The sequence below is a fragment of the Phascolarctos cinereus genome, unplaced genomic scaffold (assembly GCF_003287225.1).
Source record: "Phascolarctos cinereus isolate Bilbo 61053 unplaced genomic scaffold, phaCin_HiC Scaffold_9;HRSCAF=440, whole genome shotgun sequence".
NCBI lineage: Eukaryota > Metazoa > Chordata > Mammalia > Diprotodontia > Phascolarctidae > Phascolarctos > Phascolarctos cinereus.
Genome location: NW_027556402.1, coordinates 157,677,280 through 157,689,639, shown reverse-complemented (window position 1 = coordinate 157,689,639; position 12,360 = coordinate 157,677,280). Strand labels below are relative to the sequence as shown.

General features: G+C 35.2%; 1 protein-coding gene across 2 annotated transcripts in view; it reads left to right on the top strand.

Annotated features, from left to right (window-relative positions):
• The window catches only part of WDR19 (WD repeat domain 19), a 75,328-nt gene that overhangs the window by 8,424 nt on the left and 54,544 nt on the right, over positions 1 to 12,360 (top strand). For both annotated transcript variants that reach the window (XM_020991592.2, XM_020991584.2), the window contains exons 5-9: positions 2,353 to 2,468; positions 4,429 to 4,544; positions 7,018 to 7,098; positions 8,918 to 9,030; positions 10,107 to 10,280. In XM_020991592.2, coding sequence (XP_020847251.1) covers positions 2,353 to 2,468; positions 4,429 to 4,544; positions 7,018 to 7,098; positions 8,918 to 9,030; positions 10,107 to 10,280 — 600 coding nt within the window. The remainder of the gene's footprint in view (positions 1 to 2,352; positions 2,469 to 4,428; positions 4,545 to 7,017; positions 7,099 to 8,917; positions 9,031 to 10,106; positions 10,281 to 12,360) is intronic.

The window sequence follows — 12,360 nt, the reverse complement described above, 5'->3', positions numbered from 1 at the left end:
ATCAATAAAAATTTTTAAAGAAAATATGTAGCTATTCATTTATAAAAGAAAAAAGTATTGGTTCAAGTCAAACATGTAGTACAGTATTAGCTAAGAGAGTCAGTATTGCATAGTGGATAGTGAACTGACCTTGGAGTTAGAAAGACCTAGGTTCAAATCCCACCTCTTACACATACTAGTTGTGTGACCCTGGACAAGTCTTTTAACTTATATCTGCCTATAAAAGTATTAAGTTGAAGAAAAAGTGGATATCTGTTATTTCCTCGCCAGAACTCCCTACACCAAAAAAAGCACAGGTCTAGTAAAAATAATGCAAAACCAATAAAAAAAAAACTGAAACCCTGACAGCGCTAGCTCTACAAGAATTGAGAAAAAGTATCCCCAGTCTAATATTTTGCAATACAAGTACACATTGAATAACATTTTAAAAATTATGTGAATTGTTCTCCCAATTCTATTCTTTTCAGAATTTGAGAATGTGACTATTCTGTTTTAATCACATCCGATTTATTTAGTGTGTGAAATTGGACTGAAATCTGGACTCTGAGTTGCAAGTTACCTTAGAGGTAATATAATCCAACTTCCTATTCAGTGCAGGGATACCTTCCTAGTGTATAGGAAGTGTATAGCATGGGACAGTGTATATCATCTCTGACAGATAACTGTATACACACTTTGTTTGAATGCCTTGGAAGCATTGTAGCAAAATCCAAATAGCAGTGGATTTAGAGTCAGGGGACCTGTGTTTGAATTTCAGCATAGTTGTTTGCCATCTGCAAGACCTTGTACAAGTCAGCTAATGTCTCTTGAGGCACAGTTTTCATTTCCATAAATGTGAGAATTGGATGTGCAAGCTATCTTCCATCTCTAAATCTTGTGACCTCGAGAAAAGTAAAGCTCCCTAAATCCTATTGATGCCTCCTTTATTCTTATGTGGAGCTAAAAATCTGCCTCTTTGTAACTTCTACCTCTTGTTTCTATTCCAGCCCAGGTCAATTTACTGTTCTTCATGATAGCCTTTCAGATAGCGGAGTTTCCCCTTTGTCTTCTTTTCTCCAGTCTTCATGTCTCTTCTTGGACATTTCTGGGGTTATATCATGGTACTTGCAATAGGAAGGGACCTCAGTGGCCATCTGATCTAGCTTTGTCATTTTGCAGATCAGGACCCTGAGACTTAAAGGGGGAAAATGACTTGGCAAAGGTCACATGAGTAGTAAGTAACAAAGCCAAGATTTGAACCCAAGTCTTCTGATTCCAAATCCAGGACTCTTCTACACAGCCCTTCAGTTGCTAGAGTCAACAGAGGCACTTCTACAAGTACCTGTGTTGCAAAAACATAATGTTGTCTATGTATTTTTAAACTTATTTTATCTATTTCTATCCTGTCTTCCCAGGTTAAACTTTTAAAAGAATTGTAAATGAGATGGAAAATTTACTTTCTTCTTCTTGAGTGAAAGTGCTTTTAAAAAATTAAGTAGATGATCATTAAGAGAAAAAAGGAAGAAGAGAGGCTAAGAACATAGATCTCCCACCTAGATTACTAAAATCCTATATAATAAAATTGACTATGCAAGACACACGTTTGGTTTTCAGTCATCCCACTCATGCTGCAGAACTATCTTTAATCATAACTCATGTCAAAGTGCAGATCATATCTTGGTATTGCTTTCAAACCAACAAAAAACAGATTTTTCTTATACATGAAAATAACATTAAAACTATTAGTATATTAGTCCAAGTAGCAGCTGCCCCCTCAAAATTGACCATACCCTTACTATGAGATCTCTTTGAAAAGATTTAAAGATATGCACCAAAAATACTTTTAATTACAGTTTTTATTCATATTTTGTATAAACTAAATTTAAGGAAAATAAAACCTGCATTTAAACCAATATAATATTTTGATTGACATTTTTATAAATACGGTGACACAGACTAAATCAAAATTTGCTACCATTTAGAAAAAGGAAATACATACACATGTATATGATGTATTTGCTGCCAATTAAAACTTAAAATCATGAATATTTTATAAATCCTGTGTTATCCCTTCCTAGTTCTAATTATTTGTAATATAACCAGAACAGTGTATCTATCATATTCACATGAAATTTGAAGTACCACCATGAAATGAAATGTACAGTCTTTTTCATTATTAACTGAACCTCAGGTCAATTGTCTGCTTTTCTAGTATATTTTTTGAATTTATGATTCTCTTATCCTGAAGGAATAAGATGTAATTTGGTAATCAGCCTTCCAAGTCAGATGATAAAAATTCCTTATGAAATAATTTGAACTTATTTAAAGATCATTACTATGAATATCCTTCACAGTTATGTTTAAATATTGCAGGGATCAAATGTCTTTTCTTCTCTGGTCAAAATATGGAGCATTCTTAGCTGCTGGAACCGTTAAGGGAAATTTGCTTATATATAATCGTCAGACTTCTAGAAAGATCCCTGTCCTTGGTAAGTTGTAAATGGAAATATATTAAATCTTGCAAAGCACTCTATGGCATTGTAGATTGTACCTCTCCAAAGCTATATATGACTATTTGGACCTCCAGACCTGAGGCCAGTGCAAAGGCATGAGATGCGTGTGCTCCGTGGTCTAGCCCAGCTGGCCTTTGTACTGTCCTTTACACAATATTCTTGTCTCCTGACCCCATGCCTTTGTGATAGCTATCTACCACGCCTAGACTGCACTTCCCCCTTACATCAACCTTCAAGAATCCTAGTTCTCTTTAAAATTCTACTCAAGTGCCACCTTCTACATAAAATCTTTCTTGATCTCCTGAACTACATTCTCTCCACCCTAAATTACTTTGTATTTACTTTGTAGTTACTAATGCATGTACCTTTTGTCTCCTCTGACAGCATAGAAACTCCTTGAGAGGCAGGGACTGTTTCTTCGCTTTTATCTTTTTTAACTTCTGCACAGTACCTGACACTTAGTAGGTGCTTAGTAAGTGCTTATTGACAAATTGATTAGCACCTGCAAACAAAAACAGGTCTCATAATCCTATCCTCATCTCAATTGTAACACAGAGAAACACTGACCCTCCACCCCAGAGTCACCTGAGCCATTCATTTGGGTTATTCATTGGGTGTCCCCTTTGGAAGCAATGAACTGAAGCAACAATTTGGTATCCCTCTGAGTAGAATGAATAGTGCCAGACCTCAAACACTACTCAGCTCCTCATCATTTTGTGCCCTTCCTGTCCCATCTTAACCCACCATCACCACCTTGAACTTTAATCCATTTGGAAAGTGGAGAAAGGAAGGTTTTCTCAGGATCTAGAATTATGTAAGCTAAATGTGGCTTATGGTCCAAAATCATCCATATTTTTCCTGATCTGTAATGGAATCTATAATGGAAATTGTTTAGTTTACTTCTAACCATACAGATATTTTAAATGGTTAAGATTTCTTCATTCTTTTTTAATAATCACTCCAGTGGCATCTATTTTGTAATTCCAGAGAATTAATGAGGAGAGACAGGGACAGTGGTTATTTTATCTATGTGGGTGGTATATAAGGCAAGGACTGTCAGTATTTGTTGTTTTTATGTTCATCACAGAGCAGCTATTCATTTATGCAGGCATTATCTATTCCTCTTACATGAGCTAGTTTAACAGGTGTTCATTAAGTGTAGCAGAGCAGCATGGCAAAAAGAGTTTGGATGAAATAAGTAAAAGTGACCAGTAAGAGCTGGCCTGGAAACCACAAAGACCTGGATTCAAATCCTGATTGACACATATTGGCTGTTTTACTTAGATGCATTAGGCATCTCTCTAAAATTTTAAGTCCTGCATTGGGAGAGTAGTTTCCTCATCTTGGAACTCCCTACACCAATGAAATCACAGGTCTTGTCCATATCCCTAGCCTTACCATTTAAGTACATGGCACCAAACTAGGTGATAATGAAGGTTACAGAGGAAGTAATAGATGTGTTCCTTGCTCTTGAGAAACTTGCATTGACATCTTCTGTCAACTCACATTGCAGTGAATTTAGCTGCAGGATTTATTTCTCTTAGAAGTAAATTCATGTAACAGAATACTAGTAAAATATGACCAAAAATTGAATATCATTTTTATATTAGTGTTAGATTTCATATCCATATAACAAATATTAGCATTGACTTGTTTACAATCATCAGACTTCAGAAAGAGTTCCTATTCTCCATAACTTGTGATTGAAATGTATTAAATGTTGGCAATATACTTTATTTGGAAATGTTGCTATTAAGTGCCATTACAAGAATGGCAACATACCAGCTTCATAAGAATCTCTTGATTTCTTCTCTGTTAATCCAGTTTTCAGTGTTCTACTTGAGCTTTCATTCAGATTCATTGCCATTAAGGATTTTGGTTGTGTTTCACTGAAACACAACAAACACAGTCTATGCTAAGACTGTTTGCTTTTCAGGTAAACACACTAAACGGATCACATGTGGCTGTTGGAGTTCAGAAAATCTACTGGCATTGGGAAGTGAAGATAAGATGATAACAGTTAGTAATCAGGAAGGTGATACCATAAGGCAGGTAATGCAAATTTTCCCCACCATTAAAAACTTAGTCCGTATAACCAATATACATTTTTCCTATGAACCAAAGTTGTTCTGCTCTGCAGCAAAATATGAATATTAAATTTATTTTCTGTTAAATGCATATTGAAAATATCACAAATGCTTTATTTATTAGAATGGGGGTTTTGGTACTATATATACCAATTCAAATATTGTTCCCCTCTTACTTCATCTCAGCAACATTTGAATAGGATTACCTTCTTTATGGTTGTATCCTGACAGTGGATTTAGAGGACATTTTAAGATAAACTTGTAAATGTATATACAGATTTTCTACTCTCTCCTAATAATTTATATTCCATGTTTAGCATCATCATTTATTTCATTTTTCTGACACCTCACATCCATTAAAATTCCATGTTTTAATTTAATTGGATTCTTTGAGGGATAATATATATTGGGAAACAAAAATTAAAAAAATAATAATTTTCAGAATTAACCACCCTTCAGTAATCAAGAATTCACTTTATTCAAAATGCACGCTGTCTTGGGGTTAGGGAGGGACGAGTTGGGGAGAAAATTTGGAACTCAAAATCTTGTGGAAGTGCATGTTGAAAACTAAAAATAAACAAATCAATGAATCTCAAAAAAAAAAAATAGTTCACTTTAGGCCTCAGAACAAATAAATCTGGACCCATAAGTTTGTTGATAAAACTCCCAGATGAAGAATTTCCCTTTATTTATATAAGTATATACCTTCCTCTGCTTCTTAGAATTACCTAGACCATTGAGCAGTTAAGTGATAAATGAACTCAGCTAGATAGGGTAGAACAAACATGGTTAAGAGTCAATTAAAACACAAGATACAAAAGGAAATAGTAAGAGAACACTCAGCTATTTTAAATTAATTCAGTTCTCCTGGTCCAGATGAATTGTATCTGAAGGTACAGAAAGAATTCATAGATATGACTGTAGAATTATTGTTAGTAAACTTTTATGAATCATGAAAAGCTACTCAAACACTACAATACAGATGTCATAATTTTTTTTTAAAAAACATTCCATAAATTACAAAGCAGTAAAGATGACATCCATTTCCAGAAACATATTAGAATGGATTATTTTACTAAAACTGGTCTTAAAACACATTAAAGTCAATCAGACATTACCAAACACTAACTTGAGTTCATTAAGAATAGATCTTTCCAAACTCATAAAATTTCCTTTTTTGATATTATGATCAGAAGAATTCCTTAGAAATAGCAAGGCATTTGGCAAAATTTGCCATGCTATCCTTGTGGAAAAATGAAGAAAGATGGGTTAAATGATAATAGTTAGGTGACTTTGTAACCCCAGAAGTGTTGGTTAATTGATCTATGTCCACCTGAAGGACATTCCTGGTGGTGGGCTTATCAGTGATCCTGATTTTTTCAAAAGTTAGTTGTCTGTCCCATCTTTCTTTCAAATTTGATAAGCCTACCATACATCTGTATTTTCATCCAAGTTATTCAATGAAGATTTTTAACAGAACAGGGCCAAGAACAGAGTTCTGTGGCATTCATTAGAGCCCTCCCTACAGATTGAGATTAGTCGTTATTCTTTTGGCTTGATCATTCAATCAGTTATGAATCCACCTTACTATGTTATCTCTCCATCTTGTACATGAAATTTAATGAGAAACTTTCACGCAATTCAACAAGTATTTATTGAGTGCCCACAATGTATGTACAAGACACTATGCTAGGCACTGGGTATCAAAACAAAAATGAAAAATGGGCCCTGTTCTCAAAGTCCCAAGCTTTAGGATTCTGTACTCCTTAACGTCTTACTAGCTGTCCTCTGGACGCTTATTCATTTTAAACTGTGCCACCCAGAACTGAACATAATACTCCAAATGTAGTCTAACCTTTGCAGAGTACACAAAGACTATTCCTTTTCTTTATCTGAACATACCATTCTTTTAATGCAGTCTAAATAACTTTAGCTCTTTGATAGCTATAGCAAACTTAAAAGCTCCAAGTCTTTTCCATGTGAATTGGTGCACATGATTTTTAAAAATTTTAAGTGCAGGATTTTACATTTGTTCCCATTAAATTATAGCTTATTGATTATAGCCTATTTTTCCTGCCTATTGAGATTTTGAATCCTAGTTTCTCACATTCAGCGGATTAATTAGCCCTCTAGTTTTACGTCAGCCACAAATTAGATGAGTATGCCTTGTATGTCTTCAAGTCATTGAAAAAGTAAATTGAGACTAATCTTGAAGGCAAAAATAGAGTGTCAGAAATGAAGAGAAAAGTATTCTAAGCACAGGATACAATGTATGCAATGTTCTGGAGATGAGAATTGTTAAGGTCAGGGTGTGGGGGGAGACAGTAATCAGATTGACAGGGCCAGAACAGAAGTAACCATGAACGTATCCAAAAATGAGATAAATCTATATTGGACTTGATCACCAGTCATAAATTGTTTTTATTTTTATTTTAAAGACTCCAGTCCGATCAGAGCCTAGTGATATGCAGTTTTCAACAATGAAGACTGACGACAGAAACTCTGCTTCTGAAAGCACAGTAAGTATTCAGAATCAGGTCTATGTTCAAATCATCTTGGTGCTTCTGTAGAGTTTAAAAATACAACATCGATTTGTGCTAAAAAAAATACTTAAAAAACCCTAAAAATGATGGGTATGGAAGGGCCCCTTTAATATGATAAAAAGTGGCTATCTAAAACCAAAATCTAGCATTATTTGCAATGGAGAAATATTAAAAACTTTCCAAATAAATTCAGGGTAAGATAAGAATGTGCTATCTTGTCTCTATCATTTAATAGTTCCTGAAATACTAGTGATAGCAGTAACCAGAGGAAATTAAAGGTATAACATCAACAAAAAGGAAACAAAACCATCCTTATTTATAGATGTGATAAAACTCCAGCAAATGTGAACTAATTAAAATAATTAATAGCTTCAGCATAGTAAAAGAATACAAAATCCACAAAAACAAATCCCAGGCATTCAAGAAGTAACAGAGGTGCCTGTCAAGAACCTATCAGCAGGAGCAGCTAGGTGGCACAATCGATAGAGCACAGGCCCTGGAGTCAGGAAGAGCTGTGTTCAAATCTGGTCTCAGACCAGACACTTGACACTTACTAGCTGTGTGACCCTGGGCAAGTCACTTAACCCCAATTGCCTCGCCAAAAAAAAAAGCAAACTACAAAGCCTATCAGCAATACTTCACATAAATTGCACCAATTCCAGAAGGGTTTTCTGTAGTACCATGAACTGCTACTAACCTGTAGAGAAATGAATGACATTTTCTGAACAACTACTAAGAAGCCAGGCCAGATCATTTAGGGACATGCTGTTTTAACATGAACTTTCATTTTGGTTTTTTTTTGAGGGGAGGTAATAGGGGTGAAGTGACATGCCCAGTGTCATACTGCTAATAAGTGTTTGAAGTCAGATTTGAACTCAGGTCCTCCTAACTCCAGGGTGAGTGCTCTATCCACTGCACCACCTAGCTGCCCCTTAGTGTGAACTTTGTATATCTGCCTGGTCTAGTTCTATAGCTGTAATATGAGCAAAAATCCCACTTGTTCCTGGGGGTAGAAGAACCATTACGTGCGAATATAATTATCTAGGTCCCAGGACATTAATGACATCATTCATTTAAAAAAACATCCCAGAAGACTGACTTTGGTATGTATGATAAAATATCTTAGATATCATTAAAGTCTTTCCAAATTACCAAAGTGTATTAGTTCAATACATTTTGTATTAATGTTGTTTAACATCTTATGTGACTAATTGTAGGATTTAGCACATAGAAATCATATTCCTCTTTGTGGTTGTTTGTTTGTTTGTCCTTCATTCTCAAAGAGGACTTTGACATCAGGGAGGTGATGCCATGACATGCAAGTGAATTAGATTTAAGTGAGGAAGGGCTGTGCAAAGTCACTAGCCACATTCCTGTTTACATTCTTCACAGGTATACAGTTTTGTCAGTATAGGTATTGCCTCCTCCAAAGTCAATCACAACTCCCCAATGGCTTGGTTAGACAGTCTACAAATTGTCATAACTGAAGAACGTACCATCATAAAGCCAACTTGGTAATGAGTCTCTCTGACCTTAGCAACGCTGGCTCATGGACAACTGATGCACCAAATGGTCCATTGCTGGGACTGTTCTCTGTGCCTTTTCAGTCTGGCAGGATCTGCCAGAGCTACTCTTCTTCTGGCATAGCCTTCAGGAGTCAGGGTCACTGTACTACAGTGAGGTATTACAACAAAATACGGGTGAAGAATACTAGATTCTACTGTATAAATAGCATTCATCTTTTTCACGAAGCACTGTGCCTTCTGTTTCACTCTGGTTTGTATTTTGTTGGTAGATAAGTGTGGTGGTTGGCAAGAAAACTTTATTTCTTTTCAATCTAAATGATCCAGATAGCCCAATTGATCTAGAATTTCAGCACCGCTATGGCAGCATTGTTTGTTACAGTTGGTAAGTACCAAAGTTTTAAAGAGAAAGAGAAGTTCATGTCTTTTTCTAAATTAGTTATAGCATTTCATCTTCATGTATATGTTTTCATTCATTTTCATACATATGTCCATCTGTAAGATTAATATCTTCAAGATTATAAAATATTTTAAAGTAGTAAAGTCTGCATTTAAAAAATTACTTTCAAGTCTGTCTTTAGTCTATTTTCCATATAGATGCTAAAATGATTTTCCTTTAGAACAGGTCTGACCATGTCACTTTCCTGCTTAGCAAACTCCAATGGCAACCTGTTTCCTTTAGGTTCAAATACACACTCATCTGTGTGACTTCTAATGCTTTCACAAAATTAGCTGAAATGAATTTTTCTGTCTTTATTATACTTAACACTTCTTCCCATATTCAGAACTTCAGCCACACTGGCCTTCTTGCTCTTTCTCACACACTATGACCCACCTTCCATCTCTGTTCCTTTGCACTGGCTGTCTGCTACACCTGGAATGCAAGTCTTCCTCACTTCTCCTCTGTAGAAGTCCTAGTTTCCTTCAGATCTCAAGCTTGGGGGCAGCTAGGTGGTGCAGTGGATAGAGCTCTTGCCTTGGAGTCAGGAGGACCTGAGTTCAAATTCAGCCTCAGACACTTGACATTCACTAGCTGTGTGACCCTGGGCAAGTCACTTAACCAAGATTGCCTCACAAAAAAAAAAGCTCAAGCTCAGCCTTCTACATGAAGCCTTTCTTGATTCTTCCCCAGCTGCTCCCCCCCCACATTGCCTTGTATAAATTTTGTATGTGCTTTTTAGATGTACATGTTGTCTTCCCTCATTCAAGTGCAAGATCATTGAGGGTAAGGACTGTTACATTTTGTCTTAGTTTCCCTAACACCTGGCACAGTGCCTACTCATAGTAGATCCTTACATGCTTTTCAATTGATTGATTCTATAATTATCTATTTAAAAGGCATTTTTTTTACCAATAATAGTGTTAGTCCCCAAACTGTCAAAAATTTTAGCTACAGTTGCTTTTAATTTGACAAATTGATCTATTATCTTTGTATTACATTGCTATTTGTGTTGCTTACAGGTACGGAGATGGTTATATAATGATTGGTTTCTCACGGGGAATTTTTGTTGTCATTTCGACTCATATTCGAGAAATTGGTCAAGAGATCTTTCAGGCTCGAAACCACAAAGATAACTTAAGTAGTATTGCAATATCACAGTCCCTTAACAAAGCTGCTACATGTGGGGACAACTGGTAAGTTATATACTCAAATCTCTAAAAAAAAAAAAACCACAAAGGAGATATCAAGATAATTTCTCTAATCTAGCAGGAAAAGGCATTTGTTTGAAATTGTACAAGATGAATTTGCAGTAGATCAGATCTGCCTGGTTCTTCATCTTTCTTCCTCAGTGCTCTGTGTCCAAGGAACAAGAAAATCATTCTGTGGTATAGCTCTTAAACTAGAAATTGGGATGGCATATGGTGAGAGAGATATAGGCATCTACTGTACCCAGGACTATCTATCCACTCAACAGTGATGCCCAGACTTCACATTCCAGACCTCTTCCTCACAATCACACCACACAGCTCCAAATTACATAGCTCTGCTACCTCTTTTCCCTGATATGAAAAAAAAATTAGTTCCAGTTAGGTTGATTTTTACTACCAAAACTTTCCATTTAGATTGCCCATCTAATGGCCTAAAGGCAGGAAGAGTAAATTATGACTAAACTGTCAAACTTGAAAAGCTGGGACAAAAATAGTGTCATAGCAAATATAGGACATATGAGAAGGAGCTAAATTAGTGAAAGAAGTATCTGATTATATTAAATTAACTTTAGCACCCAAGAATGGTTGCTTTTACCATTCAGAGGCACTCTGGTGTTAGAGTGAGAACTTTTTTTGAATTATTACTCCTCAATTTGCTCTTCTTAAAAAAATTTTTAAATTCTGAATTTAACAAACACCAAATAAAATGAGCATCTCAATTTGCAAAATAAAACTGAAAGAGGGGATTGAAACCCACAACACTATTACAGATATCTTGCTTTTCCTTGCAAGTATATATTAAATTCAACATGTAAGTTTCAAAGCTAGCATGCTTGTCTGCATTTCCTTCTGACCTCTCTTCCTTTCTTTTTTTTTTTTGGTATAAATCTATCACCACCCATCTCACCCTCACCTCACCCACCCAAATTAAAGCAAAAAGAAAGAAATAAGAAAAAACAAGATCTTTATAACAAATGTGCACAAACAGAATATTTCCATATTAGTCATGTCCAAAAATGTATGTCTCATTTGGCACCTTAAGTCCATCACTTTTCTCTCAGGAGGTAGGTAGCATGTCTTCAGTCATCAATCTTCAGGGGTCATTATATTGATTAGAGATCTTAAGTCTTTTCTGTGCAATATGATTGTTATTGTACATATATTTTTCCCCTGTGTCTGCTCACTTCTTTCTACATTAATTTATATAAGTCTTCCCAGGTTTCTCTGAAACCATTCCTTTTGTCATTTCTTAATATGCAATAATATTCCATTATATTCATATATTATATTTTTTCAACCATTTCCCCAAATGATAGGTAACCTCTTAGCTTCTGATTCTTTGCTATAATAAAAAGAGTCACTACAAATATATTTGTTTAGATGGGTCTTCTTCCTCTTTCTTTAATGTCTTTGGAGGTATAGGTTTAGTAGTGGTATAGCCAGGCCAAAGGGTTTGCACAGTTTAGTAACTCTTATGGCATAGTTTCAAATTTCTTTCAATAAAAGCTGAACCACTCTACCATTCCACCAACAGTACATTTCACTTAACCTCTTGGCAAGACTTGATTTTCTCATCTATAAAATATGGATAATAATATTTGTACTACTTATCCCACAAGGTTAGTGTGAAAAAAGTTTTATTAATATTAATTCATTTCAATTCGATACACATTTATTATGCACCTACTATGTGCCAGGCCCTGTGCACAGCACTATTGTGTGCTATGTGTGAGTTATTATTATTGACACTTTCTTAGATACTCTTGCCATACATTTTAAATATTTTGTGACTGGAAAATCCCTGAAACTTTAATTTCTTCATTGAATTTGCTTTTTGATTCATTTTTTATCTTTGGTTATCAGGATATGTGAAACAGAAATTCCAGGGTATGAACATTTGAGTTATAGTTTAGCAGCACACCTTTTTAATAATACTATCGAGTAATAAAAATGCTGGACATTGACCTAAAATACATTTGGTTAGATTTTTACATTAAATCTTGTGATAAATCTCTTTTAGAATTGTTATGAATTAACAGTACCTAGTACACTTATATGTTGATGT